General features: G+C 50.0%; 1 protein-coding gene across 6 annotated transcripts in view; it reads right to left on the reverse strand.

Annotated features, from left to right (window-relative positions):
- The window catches only part of LOC108175596 (uncharacterized), a 41,947-nt gene extending 21,904 nt beyond the window's left edge, over positions 1 to 20,043 (reverse strand). Inside the window, exons 1-5 of one of the 6 annotated variants that reach the window (XM_070065178.1) lie at positions 18,111 to 18,293; positions 17,949 to 18,003; positions 16,285 to 16,451; positions 12,301 to 12,535; positions 12,074 to 12,211 (exon numbers count right to left, since the gene is read on the reverse strand). In XM_070065178.1, coding sequence (XP_069921279.1) covers positions 12,074 to 12,211; positions 12,301 to 12,535; positions 16,285 to 16,451; positions 17,949 to 18,003; positions 18,111 to 18,277 — 762 coding nt within the window. In that variant the 5' untranslated portion in view covers positions 18,278 to 18,293. Of the gene's footprint in view, positions 1 to 10,594; positions 12,212 to 12,300; positions 12,536 to 16,284; positions 16,452 to 17,948; positions 18,004 to 18,110; positions 18,294 to 19,902 lie in introns of those variants that run through there. The other 5 variants (XM_051826076.2, XM_070065179.1, XM_070065181.1 and 2 more) reach the window with 5 other exon arrangements.
- Between the last annotated feature and the right edge of the window lie 347 nt (positions 20,044 to 20,390).

A 20,390-nucleotide genomic window follows, 5' to 3' on the forward strand; every position in this document is an offset into this window, starting at 1 on the left:
TCTCTCCCCTGCCCCTCCTCTCATTCTGCCTTTCAAATAAATAAATAAATCTTAAAAAAAAAAGTTCAGAAGTGTATATGTGTTGTGTTTCTTTTTTAAAGATTTATTATTTATTTAAAAGTCAGAGTTACACAGAGAGAGGAGAGGCAGAGAGAGAGGTCCTCCATCCACTGGTTCACTCCCCAAGTGGCCACAACTGCTGGAGTTGAGCTGATCCGAAACCAGAAGTAAGGAGCTTCCTCCAGGTCTGCCACACAGATGCAGGAGGGGCCGAAGGACTTGGGCACCTTCTACTGCTTTCCCAGGCCATAGCAGAGAGCTGGATCAGAAGTGGAGCAGCCAGGACTCGAACTGTCACCCATATGGGAGGCTGGCACAGCACCAGCCTCCATATGTTGTCATAAGAGAGGATCTCTTTCCACTTTTCTTGGTAGAACACACTTTTTTCTTCAGTATTGATCTGAATGGTAGATATTGACAACATAGTATTAGATGGAACATAGAAAATGATCCAAACGTGCATGTGTTCCGTTATACACTTAATCACAATACAGACTATGGAAGAGATGTGTGGGTTGTGACCAGTCAGGCAAGTGCTGACTTGTTTAGTATACTGGGAGGAGGGGTTTGCTCACCCAGTGATTTCACAGATAATTCTCTTTTTTTTTTTTTTTTGAAAGATTTATTGATTTGAAATACAGAGTTAAAGAGAAGGAGAGACAGATCTTCCCTCCACTGATTCACTCCCACAGAATGGCCACAATGACCTGGCTGGGGCAGGCCAAAGCCAATACCTGCTTCTGGGTCTCCCACATGGATGCAGGGGCCCAAGTACAGATGATTCCTGAAGACAATGGAAACCGACTTAAGTGAGAACAGACATGCCCTCTTGAGTAAATCACTCTTTAGGCCTTTAAGTCGCCACTTGATGTTTTACTTAATAGCCAGAGCTGTGTCGATGCAGACACCAGAGTCCCAGACAGTTTGCTGTTTCCCCTCCAGGATCACAGTGGTACAACTGGAAGCACAGGTACTTGATCTCAAAGGTTACCGCTGTCGCTCCCCGTCTTCGTGGAGGAACGACACAGGACCCTGCGCTGTTCTTTTGTCTGCTCGGCCCTCCCCGGGTTTGCTGCTGGTTCTTCCCGGGTTGGCTACTGACCCTTCCACCTCCGTGGAAGGGCGGTTCCCCCTAGCCACTTTCCCCACTTCCGCGGGGGAGCGGCACACCGCCGGCCGGCTCTCTCGGGGGCTGCTCAGGTGTTCCTTCAGATGTTCCTGGTGCATGTTGTCTCTCTCCTCCTTTATAGTCCTCTTCCGCCAATCCCAACTCGGCTGCCCACACGCCGAGTACGCTGCTCTCCTCCAATCAGGAGCAGGATCAGCTCCTGGAGGTCATCACTCAAGTTGGCAAGAGGCAGCTGCGTAGAAGCTGTTTCCTCCTCTCCCAGCGCCATATTGTGGGAGAGCAGATGCATAGAATAAGTCTTAATTCCAGTAACTTAGTCTAGTCCGAGTTGCTCCCCACAACCGCCTCTCCATAGTTAGAGAAAACACACTGGTTCATGAATCGCATCTTTGTGCGTGAGTTGTATCCATTTTGCAGCCAGAAAGTCGAAGGAGAGTAGACAGGAAATGTGGGTTCCATAAAACCCCTTCCTTAAAGTACAGTTCGCTTAGATTCTTGTTTTCTCCTGAAACACAAGGATTCTGCAGACCTGTAGCTAATTAGTTGTGATCCTGAAGATACATTTCCCCGAGGTGGAGGGGAGGGGACTGAAGGCGTAGTGGTGGCTTCTCCTGGGGATTCAGTCAGCACATGATACACCAAAGTACTTACTTCCTGCTTTCCCATGTGCTTACCAGAGGAAACCAAATACAATGAAATTTCAGGCCTTGGAGAAACACAGTTCAGCAAAGGATCCCTTGATGGTGCTGTCATCTCCAGGTGGGCATTAGCAGCAAGGGGCTAGAGCTGGCTCTGTTGTGAAGACGGAGAAGACCTTCCCGTTTCAGCACTCAGTAAGCCCCCGAAAGGGAGAGGTCGTCCTAAAGGGTCCTTTGTGCTTCCTAGGATATTGTATGGACAGATAAACAACAGGCCTCTGGTCCCGTCTGGAAGCAAATGCCTTGACCTGTTCTTCATCAGAGATAGTCAGCATCCCAGGACGGCACTGAGCATAGGCAGGTCCCTTGTAGCACCTCTGCATTGGCAACGGGTTAACTCACACGCCAGCACCACTCCTCAGCTGTATACAGTTAACAGTACAGCATGCCACAGGTATCAGTGGTAGCCACACACCACAGTGCAGCGTGAATGTGTACGAGATGCCTTTGTTTAGGCACAGCGCAGGTGCGTCTCACTTTGTACATCTGTAATACCAAGCAGCATTTCCTTAAATAATGAATTCTGGACTTGAAATGCTTACTGTGGCAAGAGAGTGAAACCCCAACCCAAAAGTTGAAGGAACGGGAAGCTCACACCACCCAATGAAAGGAAGACTGCACTCTGGGGATTGGTTTATCCGTGTTATTCTGCGTCTGTAATTTTTTCCTCTGCCCTCTGAGATGATCTGGACCGCATTCCCTAGGTGCATCCTTGTCCAGAAAGAAGAGCTGCTTCCTGTTGCCTCTCTCAAGGGAAGAATTTCCCAGAAGTCTCTGCATACCTCTTGTATCTCATTAATAAAAGTTGAACATACACAAATCTTTGCCTTGTCCCTGTGTCATCCTGATATCCTAATCACTGGCCATGGAGACACTGGCCCTGAAAGGTCCAGACCTGGCCAGAGCCCATGGCCCATTCCATTGTGTGTGGTGGCTGCGTGATGCATACAAAGGAACTGGCCAGAGGGTCTATTAAGATCTGTAGGCAGGGGCCAGTGCTGTGGCATAGCAGGTAAACCGCCTCCTGCAGTGCCAGCATCCCATATGGGCACCGGTCGGGACCTGGCTGCTCCACTTCTGATCCAGCTCTCTGCTATGCTCTGGGAAAGTAGTAGAAGATGACCCAAGTGCTTGGGCCCCTACAGGTGCATGGGAGACCCAGAAGAGGCTCCTGACTCCTGGCTACTGACTGGCATGGCTCTGGCCGTTGCAGCCAACTGAGAATGAACCAGCGAATCGAAGACCTCTCTCTCCCTCTCCCTCTCCCTCCCTCCCTCCCTGCTTCCTTCTCTCTCTCTCTCTCTCTCTCTCTCTCTCGCTACCTCTCCTCTCAATGTAGCTCTGACTTTCAAATAAGTAAATGAATCTTCTATAAAAATATAAAGATTTGTTGGTAACTTTCCAGAACTTGAGCGTTTTCAACAAATGAAGATTCAGGCCACCTAAGAAATTTTTAAATAAGTTATTTGAAAATAATTTTAGGGTGTATCTGAAGTAGACCTGGAACAACGTCATCAGAACTGAGATGGAGAGTGTTGGTTCTGAAGCACAGTGGGTTAAGTCATCACTCGCAACGCTGGTGCACCATATCAATTGGAATATGTTTGTCTCTTTGTGTCAGTTTGCCTTTCAAATAAATGTTTTGAAAAAACCAGATGGGAAGTCTGCATTGTGTCCTAGTGGGTAAATCCTCCACCTGCAGCACCAGCACCCCATGTAGGTACCATTTGATTTCTGGCTGCTCCACTTCTGATCCAGCTCCCTGCGAATGGCCTGGAAAAGCAGTGGAAGATGGCCCAGGTGCTTGGGCCCCTGCATCCATGTGGGAGATCCTGATAAAGCTCCTGGCATCAGTGTGGCCCAGCCCTGGCTCTCAGAGCCATCTGGGAGTGAACCAGCAGATGCAAGATCTCTTCTGTCTCTCCCTCTCTGGAACACTGCTCGTCAAGTAAATTAATTTTAAAAAGGAAAAACCAGGTGGATGTGGATCCAGATGTTTAGTATCTCGGGCTGCATTACGTTTCTCATGACAATTCTGTTTTTCCCCACTGTAAACATTTTTGTTTCCTGAATAACGAGAAAAATTCACCAGTGAAACCACCTGAGTCTGTGAGTCTCTGTGGGAGAAGGCTGTGAGTTATGGACGCAGGTTCTTCAAGGACAGTTCCCATCTCCTACGTCCTTTGTAGTTGGTGTCAGAAGACCTTTTACCCTGAGACTGCAGTTCTGAAGCTTTACTGATGTTTGTTTTATTAGAAATGAACATGACATTGTAAAGATACTCATAAGTAAACTCACTACATGTTAAGAATAATTCTGGGCCAGCGCCGCGGCTTATTTGGCTAATCCTCCACCTGTGGCGACGGCATCCCATATGGGCGCCGGGTTCTAGTCCCGGCTGCTCCTCTTCTGGTCCAGCTCTGCTGTGGCCCGGGAAGGCAGTGGATGATGGCCCAAGTGCTTGGGCCCTGCACCTGCATGGGAGACCAGGAGGAAGCATCTGGTTCCTGGCTTCAGATCGGCGCAGCGCACCCACCATAGCAGCCACTTGGGTGGTGAACCAATGGAAAAGGAAGACCTTTCTCTCTCTCTCTCTCTCTCTCTCTCTAACTCTGCTTATCCAAAAAAAAAAAAAAAAAAAAAATTCTGGGGCCGGTGTTGTAGTACAATGGATTCGGCCACCATCTGGGACACCAGCGCTCTGTAAGAGCACTGTGTGGAGTCCCGGCTGCTGTGCTTCGGGTCCAGCTGCCTGCTGACACGCCTGGGAAGGCCCAGAAGGTGGCCAAAGTACTTGAGCCCTGACTCCCATGTGGGAGACCAGTTGGAGCTTCAGGATTCTGGGTCCTGGTGCAGTCATTTGGGGAGGGAACCAACAGTTGGAAGGTCCCTCTCTGTCTCACCCCCTCACTGCCTTTCAAGTCAATTAAATCTTTAAAATTATGCTTCCAAGTTAAAAGAAAATTGTATAGAAAACTGGACTCATATATATATATATATATATATATATATATATATATATAGTCTGTTCTTTTGGCTAAATTATATGAGTAAAAACTGGCCTCAGTTTTGGGAAGGAGGGGAGGGTTTTAACCCTTTTTAGATCATTATGAATTATTTTCAGATTACACTAAAGTTTGATAATGGTGGGTTCTTAGTTTACCTGCAATGTGAGATCCTACTTATCCTCTATCAACGTTAAAACCCTACCTTTTAGTTTGTCTTACTTGGATTGTGGATTTTATCACATCATTTATTGGTCAGTTAGGACTGATTCCTGGGGTGGGTGGTTGTGGCCTAGTGGATAAAGCTACCACCTGTGATGCCGGCATCCCTTATGGGCACCGGATTGTGTCCTGGTGGCTCCACTTTGCCATAGTATTTTGTTGTGGGAAGATGAGGGGGATCTTGGTTTTTGTCTCGTCTCAAAAAAGAATTTCCACGAGGACAGGGACGCTAAATAAAGCAAGGTTTATTCTAAGTGAGACAGGAGGGGGACTCCTAGGGAGGAGCTGCCAGAAAAGCCTGTGGGCATCTGCCCTTTCTACACACGGAGTGGCTCTCTCTGGCCCCATTCTGAAAATTAAGCCTAGATTTAGCCAATCAGAGGAGGAACAGAAAAACAGCTAGTCAGAAGGCAGGGGTTACAGTCTTGTCTAGCTTTGGTGAAAGTAAGTGCCACTAACTGACCTAACTGCCACTAGCCCGTCCGACACCTCATGCCCCCCCCTTTCACTTTGGTGTCATGGTCCAAACCGCAGTTTAACTGCTCTTCTCCTATAATTAATCAAAGGACAGATATGTTAGTAGTAGTATGAAAGTAGCTTTGACCTCATGGGTGACATAACAGTGGCTTGGGTACCTCCTGGAGATTGCAAACTAAAATGTGAGAGCTACTGTCTATCAAAACCTGTATCAAATTTAATGGCAGAAAGGAACTCATTCTTTCACCCTTGTTGTATCTGAAATCCATAGGGATGTCCTTTCATCCCTGGTGCTGGCTATTTTTGTTTTCTCTTTCTTGGTTACTGAACAACAGGTTATCTTTTCAAAGAACCAACTTTTGATTATGTTGATCATTTCTATCTTTTGGTTTTATTTTATTCATTTCTTTTATGATTAATTCATTCTTATCTAATACATGTTTTGCAGTTCTTTTTTTTTTAACTTTATTGCATGATCAAGTTCTCTGTTCATGCCTTTAATATTATTTTTGTTTATTTGACAGGTAGATGTATAGTCAGTGAGAGAGACAGAAAGGTCTTCCTTCCATTGGTTCACCCCCTAAATGGCCGCTACAGCTGGAGCTGTGCTGATCTGAAGCCAGGAGCCAGGTGCTTCCTCCCAGTCTCCCATGTGGGTGCAGGAGCCCAAGTACTGGGCCATCCTCCACTGCCTTCCTGGGCCACAGCAGAGAGCAGGACTGGAAAAGGAGCAACTGGGACTAGAACCTGGCGCCCATATGTGAGGATTAACCCAGTGAGCCACGGTGTTGGCCCCTGCAGTTCTTTTTTCAATTGAGATAGAGGCTCGTTTCTTTGGTTTTTAGTCTTTGTCTTTTCTATTTGTGTGGATTTTAAGGTATATATTTCTCCTTTTCTAAGATTTATTGATTTATTTGGAAGAGTTACAGACAGAGGGAGAGACAGAGAAAGCCAGGTCTTCCATCCACTGGTTCGTTCCCCAAATGGCCACAACAGCTGGAGCTGGCTCAGTCTGAAACCAGGAGCCAGGAGCTTCTTCCGGGTCTCCCATGCTGGTGCAGGAGTCCAAGCACTTGTGCCATCTCCACTGCTTTCCCAGGCCACAGCAGAGAGCTGGATCGGAAGTGGAGCAGCCGGGACTCAAGCTGACACCCATATGGGATGCCCACTAGGCCGCAGTGCTGGCCCCATATATTTCTCTTTAAGCATTGGCTTTAGCGGTGTCAGACCAGTTTGATATGTTGTATTTTTATTAGCAATCCATGCAAGCTATTATATAATGTCCATTATGCTTTTCTTCTTTGACCCATTGGTTGATTTAGACCTGTGGTGGTTAATTCCCAAATATCTAGCTATTTAGTTAGCATTTTCTACTTATTGCTTAACTTCAGTAGAGAAACTTTATGATATTAATCCTTTGAAATTTGTTTAGCCCTGCTGTGTGGTTCAACATTTTGTCAATATTTTAGTAAATGTGGCAGTGGGCATTTGGGGGGAAAATGTGTTTTCTGCAATTATGAAAGCCCTTTATACCATACATAAGTACAAGGAGTCTTCCATTTGTTCATGGAAATGCATACTATGAAGAAGCTATACATAGGTCTCAAAATTTTTTACACCAAAGTAAACTCATCTTTTAATTCCCCATATCCATGAACTTTCGAAGTTGCTTCATATATAAATGAGTTGTTTTGTTATGTGACTCAGGTTTTTTGGTCTATAGTTACAGACTTCTGTCTCTTTTCAGTTTTATCGGTTCCTGACTTATATATGCAGAGATTACATTTCTAGGTGCAAATAAACTTGGGGGATTTTTTAGGTGGTTGGGTCCCTTTCATCATCACCTAGTGCCCATCATCTCGGACTGAACTTCGCGGTCTCCAGTTACTTCAGCTGATGGTAGTGTGTGTGTGTGTGTGTGTGTGTGTGTCTGTGACTGTGTCTGTGTGTGTCTATGTCTGTGTCTGTGTCCATGTCTGTGTGTGTGTCTGTGTCTGTGTGTGTTTCTGTGTCTGTGTCCATGTCTGTGTGTGTGTGTGTGTCTGTGTGTGTGTCTGTGACTTTTACTGTGTCTGTGTCCATGTCTGTGTCTGTGTGTGTGTCTGTATCTGTGTGTGTGTGTCTGTGACTTTTACTGTGTCTGTGTCCATGTCTGTGTGTGTGTGTGACTGTCTGTGTCTATGTCTGTGTGTGTGTGACTGTGTCTGTGACCGTGTCTGTTTCCATGTCTGTGACTGTGTCTGTGTCTGTGTGTGTGTTTGTGACTGTTACTGTGATGGTGTCCATGTCTGTGTGTGTCTGTGACTGTGACTGTGTTTCTGACTGTGTCTATGTCTGTGTCAGGTTCGCGTAGTGTAACATCATCTGTCCTTTCACTTTCAATTTCTCCCCTCATTTTTAAGGAGTGCTGTTATAAACCACCGTGTTGTTAGGCTTTGTAATGCAGTTTGACAATATCTGTCTTTTGAAAGGATGATTTAATCCATTTGTATTGAAGGTAATTATTGATATTTTGGCTTATATGAGGGTACTTCAAATAGTTCATGAAAAAGTGGACAAATAGCTTTATTTTGGTGCAAAAACATTTTGCAATCCAGGTGTGGCTTTTCACAGAACAGTTCCTGAGCTTTTTGAAGACTACTCATATACCTGGATTTCAAAAAAAATTGCACAAACATGAATTTATCTTTTGATTCCATTTCTCATTAACGTTATGAAATACCCTTATATTTTATCACCTGGCTATTTATCCTGTTTGTCCCACCTTTTCTGTGTGTCTTTGTCACATTTTGAAGAAAGTCATTTACATGGTCCACGTCCCTCTCTGGGCTGGCCCCTAGACTGTGTTCCTTTTTATTTATTTTCTATAAAAGATTTATTTCTTCATTTGAAAGTCAGAGTTACCCAGAGAGAGAAGGAGAGGCAAAGAGAGAGTGAGAGAGGTTAGTTCACTCCCTAATTGGCTGCAATGGCTGGAGCTGTGCCGATCCGAAGCCAGGAACCAGGAGTTTCTTCTGGGACTCCCACTTGGGTGCAGGGGCCCATGGACCTGGGCCATCTTCCACTGCTTTCTCAGGCCACAGCAGAGAGCTGGATCAGAAGTGGAGCAGCCGGGACTTGAACTGGCATCCATGTGGCCCCTTGACTGGTTATCAAACAGCTAGTCTGCTCAGCTTGAACTCCACCACCTCCCCGATTTACATAGGCTCTCAACCACATGACCCCCTTCCCATCTTTTGTGCTGTTCCACCGCGTGTTTATCGCTCTGTATCTTTTTCAGCTGTGAAGATGTGATTATATCATTTAGTAAAATACATATTAATTTGGAATATGCACTTCTGTACTCCCTGTGTTCTTTATTCTTTTTATTCCCTTGTGGTTTCAATGGGAGCCTGAAGTGCTCTCTTCGCTGTTTCTTGGTCTAGTGACAAAGTCTTTGAAATGTCATTTTTCTTGGTGTGCAATTGTCTTTTTTTTCCCATTTTTGAAGGAGAATTTTGTGAGCTGGAGAGCTCAGCTGCCGGTTCTCTCTGGAGCTGGGGGCCCAGCCCATTGCTTTCTGGCCTCTGCAGGTTTCTTTCTTTTCTTTTCTTTTTTTTTTTTTTTTTTTTTTTTTTGGACAGGCAGAGTGGACAGTGTGAGAGACAGAGACAGAAAGAAAGGTCGAGGCCGGCGCTGCGGCTCACTAGGCTAATCCTCCACCTTGCAGCGCCGGCACACCGGTTTCTAGTCCCGTGCGGGGTGCCGGATTCTGTCCTGGTTGACCCTCTTCCAGGCCAGCTCTTTGCTGTGGCCAGGGAGTGCAGTGGAGGATGGTCCAAGTGCTTGGGCCCTGCACCCCATGGAGACCAGGATAAGTACCTGGCTCCTGCCATCGGATCAGTGTGGTGCGCCGGCCGCAGCGTGCTGGCCGCGGCGGCCATTGGAGAGTGAACCAACGGCAAAGGAAGACCTTTCTCTCTGTCTCTCTCTCTCACTGTCCACTCTGCCTGTCAAAAAAAAAGAAAAAGAAAAAAAGAAAGAAAGAAAGGTCTTCCTTCCATTGGTTCATCCCCCAAATGGCTGCTACGGCCAGCGCACTGCGATCCGAAGCCAGGAGCCAGGTGCCCTCTCCGGGTATCCCACATGGGTGCAAGGGCCCAAGCACCTGGGCCATCCTCCACTGCTTTCCTGGGCCACAGCAGAGAACTGGCCTGGAAGAGGAGCAAATGGGACAGCATCTGGCACCCTGACCGGGACTAGAACCCAGTGTGCTGGGGCCACAGGCGGAGGATTAGCATAGTGAGCCATGGCACCAGCCATTATCTCTTGAATCACTGTCTCTCAGCCACTCCTGCTGTGATGCCCTCACCCTCGCCCTCACACGTTGACGGTGATGCCTACACCCGACCTCGTCACCCTGTCCCCGGCACACACTGTTCAGAAGTGCTGTCTCTAGGCTCCTGACACTCCAGGCTGACACTTTCTTCTACCTACCTTCTAGTTTATTCTTTCTTTACCTGTTTCCAGTCTTCTGTTAAACTGATCTAATGAGTTCTTAAGTTCAGCTTTTATATTTTTCACGTCCAGAATTTGCATTTGATTCTTTAATATAGCTTTCCGTTACCTGCTGATTTTTTTTTTTTTTTTTACTTTTTTTGGTTTTGCATTTTATAAATAAGGGCTTATGGCCGGCACCATTGGTCACTTGGTTAATCCTCTGCCTGCGGGACTGGCACCCAGGGTTCTATTCCCGGTTGGGGCGCTGGCTCTATCCTGGTTGCTCCTCTTCCAGTCCAGCTGTCTGCTGTGGCCCGGGAAGGCAATGGAGAATGGCCCATGTGCTTGGGCCCTACGCCCGCATGGGAGACCAGGAGGAAGTACCTGGCTCCTGGCTTCAGATCAGCACAGCACGCTGGCTGTAGCGGCCATTTGGGTGGGTGAACCAATGGAAGGAAGACCTTTCTCTCTCTCTCTCTCTCACTGTCTAACTTTGCCTGTCAAAAAATACATATATACATACATACATACATAAGGATTTATTTATTTATTTAAGACAGAGTTACAGAAAGAAAGAGACAGAGAGATCTTCCATCTGTTCATTCACTCCCCAGGCAGATGTAGCAGCCAGGGATGAGCCAGGCCAAAGCTGAGAGCTAGGTGCTTCGTCTTCCCACATGGGCGGCAGGGGCCCAAACACTCAGGCTGTATTCCTCTGCTTTCCCCGGCACATTAGCAGGGAGCTGGATCAGAAGTGGAGCAGCCAGGAACTATTGGCTTCCACAAGTTCCAGGGTGTTCTCTGGTTTCAATCTCTGTTGTCAGCAGCAGTCCAGGCCCCCTCTCCCCCCCCCCCCCACACGAGTCAGGCCTCAGAGGTGCTGAGCAGGGCACATGGGGTGTTGGTCCTCCCCGCCTAAGGGACTCCTTGCTGAACAGCTGAACTCAGCCTGAGTATTCCCTGCCTGCCCATCAGCTGCTCCACACTGCCTCTGCTGGGGGGTGGGGGAGAGGCAGCTCCTGCCTTGCTGTGGCCCTGGCCTGCAGCCACTGCAGGACACAGGCGGGAGGAGAGGACAAGAGAGCCCAGGGGCTCCCGGCAGATCTGCTGGGGAAAGCTGTGCCCCTCCCAAGCAACACCCAGGCTCCTCTATGAGTGCTCCAAGCCCCACCTCCACCCCAGCGCCATGGCTCAGGGCAGCCATGGCTGAACTTGCAACCCTGCCAGGAAGCACACTGACAATTCCCCCACAATGTCTCAGGCAGTGTTGCTGGCGGGAGGGCTGGATGGTATTTTTTGTTTGTTTGTTTTGTTTTGTTTTATGGCAAGAGGCCAGAAATGCCCCCGATGCTCCCTTACCACTCAGAAGTGACAGAGCAGAGTGGGAATGAATACACTGTTTTATGAAGAGCTGAGCCATAACCCAGGGACCCCTTACATCCTGGGGTAAAGCTGGGTGGGAGTCCACAGCTGTCGTCCCTGGCCCAGTTCTGAAGCTCCGGCTCAGGCTGCATGGGGAAACGAAGCTGAGGCCTGAGCTCCATGCCTGGCGTGCCCAGTGCTGACCCGAAAGCCCCCGTACTCACAGCCACAGGGGGAGTGAGAGAGGTGACGCTGCAGGATGAACCCCAAGACTGCCTTGCTCCCGCGACACTGAGCACGATGGATCTGAGTGCCGAGCCCTGATGGGAGTGTCCTCCTCGGAGGTCGGCGGGAAGGAGAGGCAGAGGTGGCCCTGCCACAGCCACGCGGGGGAGGCGGGGGAGCGAGGGAGGCGGGGCCCAGCTTCACTGCCCTGCGGCGGCAGCGGTGCTACTCCACAGCGCTCGGGGGTCCACAGGGACTTTCTTGGCATGGCTGGGTGTTTGGCACAGTGGTTCAGATGCCTCTTGGGACTCCTGCGTTCCAGCCAAGATGCTGCTGGGGATGCCCAGCTCCCACACTGCAGAGCCCGGGTTTCAGTCCTGGCTCCTCCCCAATTCCAGTTTCTTGCCAGTGCACACCTTCAAGTAGATGGGTCCCTGCTTCCCACATGGGAGACCTGGAGTGAATTCTCGGGTCTGGGCTTCCGCCTGGCCCAGCCCCAGCTGTTGCAGGCATTTGGGGAATGAGCCAGCAGAAGGAAGATCTCCATCTCTCTGCTTTAAACAAAGAAATAAATAAAAATATAAATGAGTAAGTAAATACACAGAAGTAGGCACTGGTCAGTTCAAGGTCCCCAGAGACTCACCTCCCTGGTGGTCCTCATGGTCCAGGGACAAGCACAGGTCCAGCTTAGGTGGACGCGTCCATGGCTCCTCAGCAGACCAGGCTCTGGGCAAAGCAGAGGCACAGGGTGTGGGGCACCCTGGGCCCTTGGTGGCCTTGCTGAGCTGCCCCTCGTGGCTGCCGGGGCTGCTGTGCACGCTCGGTGAAGCAGGAGCGTCACTTCCTGAACACGGTCTGTGGCTTCAGCCTCCTCCTGCCTGTGGGGAGGCAGAGACAGACATGGCTGAGGTCACAAATGGGATCCTAGTCCTGCTCTGACACCGTGACCTATGACCCTCCAAAATAGCTTCCCACTGCTGAGCCTCGGTCTCCTCTCCTGTAGTGGGAGCACTGGCCGAGGCTCTCCCGGGTTCCTGCCAGTGCAGTTATTCTGTGACTCCTCGCCGCTAACTGATCAAAATGTTTGGTATCTTTTCTTTTTTTAAAGATTTATTTATTTGTTTGAAAGGCACAGTTAGAGAGAGAGGGAGAGACAGAGAGAGGTCTTCCATCTGCTGGTTCACTCTCCAAATGGCCACGAAGGCCAGGGCTGGGCCAGGCCAAAGTCAGGAGCTTCTTCGGGTCTCCCATGTGGGTGCAGGGGTCTAAGCACGTGAGGCATCTTGCACTGCCTCCCCAGGCACATCAGTGGAGAGTGGAGTGGGTGGAGCAGCTGGGACTGGAACTGGCTCCCATATGGGATGTGGCACTGCAGGCGGTAGTTTTACCTGCTACGCCATAGTGCCGGCCGCAAACTGTTCTGATTTCTTTACCAAAAGCAAATCTTGTGGCATACAGAGAGTAAAAAATCCTCTTGCCTTGATTGAAACCAAAACCAAAAATCGACTGACCAAAGTTTTCAGCTGTGATGTTTCTCGAAGTTGCCCTGGGTACCAGGGATGTCCTTTGTGCTGAGTCTGCGCTGTCAAAAGCAAACCAAAACAGTGATGGCTCCAGTGGTTGGGTTCCCGCCACTCACATGGTAGACCTGGATGGAGTTCCCAGCTGGGGTCAGCTGTAGGCATTTGGAGAGTGAGCCAATGGATGTCTGTTTCTCTCTCTCTCTGCCATTCAAATTGATTAACGAGTTACATGATTTTTTAAAATGCAAGGACTCAAACAGCTTGTAAGTTTCTTTCTTTCCCACAAACCAATGCAAGGTGGATAATGAGTTCTTTACCATAAACTTATCTAGAGACTCAGGCAAGGAGGTGGCTTTGCCATGTGTGGGTCATTGTCATTGTCATTGTCATCATTTGCATGGTAGGAGGTAGGCCTTCAAGTCCTAGCAACAGCGAGTGAGGAGGAGGAGCTCAAAGGAGGAGCACTGAGCACCCTCCTCGGGGCCACGCCTGGAAGTGACGCCCACAACTTCCTCTCACCTTCGATTGGCTTGGACAGGGTCACATGGCCACGGCTCTCTTGGGGGACCTGGGAATTATAGCCCTACTGTTGGAGAAGGGTGGTCTGCAGTGGACAGGCTCTGCCACCAGGGGTCTCTTCTGTTGCCTAGAAAGCTCTGGGAGCTGCGGCCTTCTCTTTTCCCCTTCAAGGCCCAACCCCATTCTTTGCACAGAAGAGGAACCATGCAACAGGCAGGACTGGGCCAGGAGCATGGAGCGCCAACCGGGTCTCCCATGTGGGTGATGGGAGCCCAAGTACTTGGGCCCTCACTGGCTGCCTCTCAGCATGTGCCTAGCAGGAAGCTGGATTGGAAGAGAGTAGCGAGGACTTGAACTGGATTCCTCACAAGGAGGGTGCATCCAGGGGGCCCACTTCAGGAGGGGAGGCAAGGAGAAAAAGTCACTGGTGTGGAGGCGTGGCCATTGGGCTTTCATCCCTGCCCCCACCCCCCAGCTGCCCCCGCTTCCCCTCTCAGAGGCCCTTGCTTCTTCCACCTGCCCAGAAGTCTCCTCTGCCTGCTGCTTAGGTTCCTTCCTCTTCCCTTCCCTCCTCCCCCGCAGCTCAGGGCCACCTCCTTCCTACCTTGTGAGCTTCCCCTCCAGCCTCGGGCTCCACTGCTCTGGGCCCTCTCACTCCCAAGGGACTCCAGGCTGAAGCTTCCCCTTCCACCTGCTGGGACTGGCGTCCCCATGACCTCGACCCCCGTGCCCCTGCTGTGCTCCTGCGCAGCCCACTGGAGTTGAGACTTTTTGTCTTTGCTTTTTAGAGCAGATAAACTCATCTCTATCCTTTTATGTTGCTGTCCAGATGCGCCCAGCCCACCTTGGGAAAGAGGACGGGCATGGCAGCCAGTGCACTGAGACCCTCGCCGATGCCCCCATCCCTCTGCCTCTGGCCTGGGCTCAGCTCCTCCTGCAGATGTCTGTGGGCCCTGCAGAAGAGGAGGGTCCTCAAAGTGGTGGCCCGTGGCCCTCCTGCACCCACGGGGGTGCCCACCAAGACCCTCAGTGCACTTGGAAACCACAGATGACACCCAGCCCAACACTGTGCTTCCCCCCCCACACCCCCGTTGTGAAGTACAGGCACACTAAGATTCACAGCCGTGAATCTGTGTATATGGACACAACAATTGTAATGACAGACTGCGTAGGCAGTTGTGTGAATGCCAGCCCTCCTGTCTCAGCTGCCCCTGAGCACTTAAAGATTTATTTTTTATCTGTTTGAAAGGCAGAGTTGGAGAGGGAGAGAGGGAGAGAGAGGGACAGAAAGAGAGATTTTCCTCTGTAGAGCCATGGGTTAGGTCCTGGATAAGCCTTAGTCCTCAGTAAATCTAGGTTAAAAATCACGCAATCATGCTCAAGACGGTGAAGAGAAGAATGGATGAACACAGGGGCTGGGGAAAAACTGTGTGTGACCTGGGCAGCATTGTGTGACCTGGGCAGCACTCTGTGACCTTGTAGTACTGTGTGTGACCCGAGCAGCACTTTGTGTGACAGGGCCAGCACTGTGTATGACCTTGGCAGCACTGTGTGTACCCGGGCAGCACTGTTTGTGACCCGGCAGCATTCTGTGACCTGCACAGCACTGTGTGTAACCTGGGCAGCACTCTGTGTGACCCGGGCAGCACTGTTTGTGACCCGGGCAGCATTCAGTGACCTGCACAGCATTGTGAGTGACTTGGGCAGCACTGTGTGTGACTTGTGCAGCACTGTGCATGACCTGGGCAGCACTGGGTGTGACCTGCACAGCACTGTGTGTAACCTGGGCAGCACTCTGTGTGACCCGAGCAGCACTGTGCGTGACCCGGGCAGTACTGTGTGTGATCTGAAGCAGCACTGTTTCCTAGGTAGCACTGTGTGACCGGGACAGCACTGTGTGTGACCTGGGCAGCACTGTGTAACCTTGCAGTGGAGGGAAAAGGCTGGCTCATGGGAGGCCTCCCACACATTTGAGTGCTGGCTGAGCTTTGCAGGCTACCTAGAATGACCCAGAAAAGGAAAGGAAGTGCCATGTTTAACTTCTGAGAGGTAGAAATGAGCCTCATGGGTTTAGGGAATGGGAGAAGCAAAGCACAGAGCTTCCAGTGAGACAGGAGCTCCCAGGAGAGACAGGAAGTGAGTCAGGGAGAGCCTGTGTCCCCGGTAATCAAGTCTCCACTCCACACCTTGGCGGAGGCCACGGCCATTGCCTTCTGTTCAATGCTGATGCTGTTGTGAACACAGCCGTGCGTAAGGGAGCCTAAGGCAGCGGACTGTCCTTCACACCTGTATTAGCTGGACACTGTTGTCTGCTTAAGAGTTGTTTCTTAATAATCAAGTCCACGGACACAGTTTGTGCACCTGAGTCATGGGTGTTCCGGTGGTGCTGACTGGCAAACTGGGGCACAGACATAGGGACACGGCTCTCAGCTAGAGCTGGCTACGTTGTTAAGAAAAAAGTATCAAGTCCAACGCCTAGGTACAGAGATGGTAGACTGCCAGGAGAGGAAAGTTCAACACAGCGTGTTACAGTCTCTAGTAACTGTTTATTTCCACCCAAGACTGTCTGTCCCGCTGGGACTCACTGCCACCGTGTCTGATGCTGCGCCTGCCTTTCCCCTCGGAGACGCAAGCGTGGACCACGTGCTGCTGACTTCACCAAAGTCTTCCTCACTACCCGCCAAGCACCGGTGCCTCTAAATCTATCAGACCATATCAATGTTTCAGGAATGGGAAACCGGAACGTCTGTATCTGTAAAACAATGCATGACTTTAGGTCTGTCACGGGCGTTAGAGTAGAACATACATTCTCTTCCTGCTTCAACCAATGTTTTTCTTAGTACAAGCTTTTATAATTTTGCTCCCATTTATGTTTGGACAGAAACCTGCACTCTACCTAAGTGTCTCTCTCTTTTAGAATTCACTTATTTTTAAAATATTTATTTATTTATTTGAAAGGCAGAGTTGTGGGGAAAGAGGGAGAGAGGGAGAGAGAGAGAGAGAGAGAGAGAGAGAGAGAGACAGAGATCTTCCATCTGTGGGTTTACTCCCCAGATGCTGCAATGGGCTGAGCTGGGCTGTTCTGAAGCCAGGAACCAGGAGCTTTTTAGGGGTCTCCCATGAGGGTACAGGGGCCCAAGGACTTGTTCCGTCTTCAGGCTCATTAGGAGGGCATTGGATTGGAAGTGGAACAGCTGGGAGTTGAACCAGAATCCAGATAGGATGCCGGGCTGCAGATGGCGGCTTTACCTGCTACACCACAGTGCTGGCCTCCATGATTGCATTTTATTTACTGATTAAAAATAGCTTGAGGGGGTAAGCATGTGGTGTGGTGGTTAAGAAGCCACTTAGGACACCCTCAACACACATCGGGGTGTCGGGATTCAAATTTGAGCTCTGCTTCTGATTCTAGCGTCCTGGAAAGTGCAGCTTGGGGCCAGTGCCGAGGCTCACTTGGTTAATCCTCCGCCTGCAGCACCGCCATCCCATATGGGTCCTGGATTCTAGTCCCGGTTGCCCCTCTTCCAGTCCAGCTCTCTACTGTGACCCGGGAAGGCAGTGGAGGATGGCCCAAGTGCTTAGGCCCCTGCACCCGCATGGCAGACCAGGAGGTAGCACCTGTCTCTTGGCTTTGGATCAGTGCGGCTCCAGCCATTGCAGAGTGAACCATCGGATTGAAGACCTCTCTCTCTGTCTGTCCCTCTCACTGTCTGTAACTCTACCTCTCAAATGAATAAAGAAAACAATTTTGTAAAAAAAGAGTCTTCAAAATTTCATAAAAAATCATATTATGAAAAAATTATGCATGGATTACAACAATATGGACCAAGCTTAACTCCACCCATGCACAGACTTTGGGGAGCCCCCGTGTCCCCATGAGCTCACACAGTCCTAGCAAGGGAGCAGGGAAATAGTTCTGGGTGTGCAGACTTTGCTGCGGGGACACGAGACGGCACACGAGCATGTGGGGCAGCGTCCCTAGGGCTGGGAACAGAGCCCACACAGCCCAAGGTTAGAAGCAGCCACGGGTGTCTGAGGGGCGGGGCGGGGCAGCCTGCCCATGGGCCAGGGAGTCCAGGGAGCAGTCTGCAGAGGCAGCTTTACGTCAGTTCCGGAGGCATAATTGATGTCAGCTCCCGGAACTCACAACAGCTAACTTACATTCCCCAGAATGCTCTCAGTCAACCAGTTAAGAACAGTAAGACAACTGAGACAATGAGAACAGAAAAAAAAAAGGCAACCTACTTACTTGTGGGCTGGAAAAGATCCGCAGACACTGAGGGATCTCATGGGATCTGAGGGTGCTAATGGTAAACCTGCATTAGAACTGGGGTGCAGATCTCCACGACAGGATCAGCCCATTCATTCATTCACTCTCTCTCTCTGCCCTGGCCCCAGCCCCTTCTCTCACCTCTCTGTCTCTTGGACTCCATCTTGGACACAGGCTCTCTTCCCAGGAGAGAGGGCTTGCACCATCCTGGCATTCACAGCCCCCAGTGGAAGCCTCCAGGGGAGCGAGCTCTTCCTGGTAGCTGTGTCTCCTGCCCGGCAGAGCCCTGGCATGGACGCTACCTGCATTATGAGCTCATCCAGCTCAGGCACCCAGGGGGCTGTGCCTGTGTCCCCTGAAGGGCAGGGGGAAGGGTGGTGTTTCGTGTCTGGTTGCCCGGCTAAAGTGACATTGTGTAGACTCTCTCTGGTGATGAGTAACCTGGCTGTCACTGGTTCTGCAGCTCTGCCCCGTTAGCACATGGCCCCCAGCAGACTTTAGCAGGGTACGAGGGCTTCCAACAGTTCATACAACACGTGCAACACACGAGCAGGCTATCTGTCACCACACCCCGTGAACCAAGTGTGACAAAAGGCTGTGACACCTCTCTGAGGATGAGCAAAAGGCATTTACTTGGCTGATATCAGATTAGGAGCAAGAAAGAAACCTTGGTTCTTGGGGGCTGGTGTATGGCACAGCAGGCTAAGACACTGCTTATGATGCCAGCATCCCATAGTTGAAGTGCCTGTTCAAGCCCTGGCTCCAATCAGCTCCCTACTAACGCACCTGAGAAACCAGCGGCAGGCATATGGTCCAAGTCCCTGGGCACCTGCCCCCAGGTGGTAGACTTGGGTGGCATCCTAGGCTTTTTAAAAATATTTATATTTTGAAAGGCAGAGTTACAGAGAGGGAGGGAGGAGTACAGACAGACACACACATGCACACACAAACACAGAGTAGAAGGGGAGAGAGAGAGATAGAGAGGGAGAGAGACAGACAGACAGACAAAGAGAGAGAGGTCTTACATCTGCTGGTTCACTTCTTAGATAGCCACAATGGCAAGGGAAGTGCCGGGTGGAAGCCAGGAACCAGGAGCTTTCTGGGTCTACTATGTGAGGGAAGCAGCCGAAGCATTTGGGTCATCTTTCGCAGCTTTCCCAGGCACATTGGCAGGGAGCTGGGTTGGAAGTGGAGCAGCTGAGGATCAAGCCAGCACCCATATGGGATGGCAGCACTGCACCGCGGGCCTAACCCCTTACACACAGTGCCAGCCTCACAGGCTCCTGGCTCAAACCAGCCCACCTGGCCATTGCAGTGAGGTGGGGAGTAAGCAGAAGATAGAAGATCACTTGACCTTTCAAATAAATAAATCTTAAAGAAGCCTGGGCACCAGTGCTAGGGCATAGCAGTCAAGCTGCCGCCTGTGACACTGGCATCCCATATTGGGAGGCTGGTTTGTGTCTGGCTGCTCTGCTTCTGATCCAGCTCCCTGCTTACGTGCCTGGGAAGGCAGAGGAAGATGGCCAACTACCTGGGGCATTGCCAACTGAGGGGAAACCTGGATGGAGTTTGGGTGCCTGACTTCAGACTGGCCTTGTAGCCATTTGGGGATGTGGGCAGGGGAACCAGTGAATGAAAGTTCTCTCTCTGCACCTTTTCTCTCTGGCTGTGTGTGTGTGTGTGTGTGTTTTGTCTCCCTGTATCTGTAACTCTGCCTTTCAAATAAATCAAGTTTTAAAAATAAAAACAGTCTAATAAGACATTTTCTTAGAAGTTTCCTTTGGGATTTACACTGAATTGAATTCTTGGGGCGGTCCATGGAGATTCCAGCCCCTCGTTTTAGTCCAGCATGGACAAGATTGGACTTTAGCAACATGTTCAGGCTACTACTGAGCAGGGCTGGGGGACACAGAGTCTAGGGGCCATCACATACCTCGGGGAGATGCATTTTCTAGAACCAGGTGGGTCTGCAAGGCTCCCACCAGCACTGGGAGGAGCGATGAGAATGAGCGCTGTGGTGTCTTTCGTCCTTGCCGACACTGCTTTGCAATCCGGATGGGAACTCAGGTTTTCCTCAAACTGGGTTACTTGGAGGGACTTGAAAACCTCATGGAAATGGAAATAAAGGGTGAGCTTCTTTGTTGCAGTTTTTGAAATTCATGCATGGGAGAGGGTTTACAAGACGTTCATGGGAAAAGTATGTGAAGGAAAAACTATGCTTAGGTTTTCAAATAAATGTTGAATAAATGTTGAGTTATATATTTGGTGATGCTTTGGTAGGTCCTGAGCTTCCCCTTTATTTGACCTGCCTACGAAAACTCCAAGCTTACGACAAAGATGAGTTTTTACCTGTGCTTCATGGAAAACACTCCCCAAAGTCCTCATACTCGATTGTTTTTTCAGCTTATTTAATAAAACTGC

The sequence above is a fragment of the Oryctolagus cuniculus genome, chromosome 20 (assembly GCF_964237555.1).
Source record: "Oryctolagus cuniculus chromosome 20, mOryCun1.1, whole genome shotgun sequence".
NCBI lineage: Eukaryota > Metazoa > Chordata > Mammalia > Lagomorpha > Leporidae > Oryctolagus > Oryctolagus cuniculus.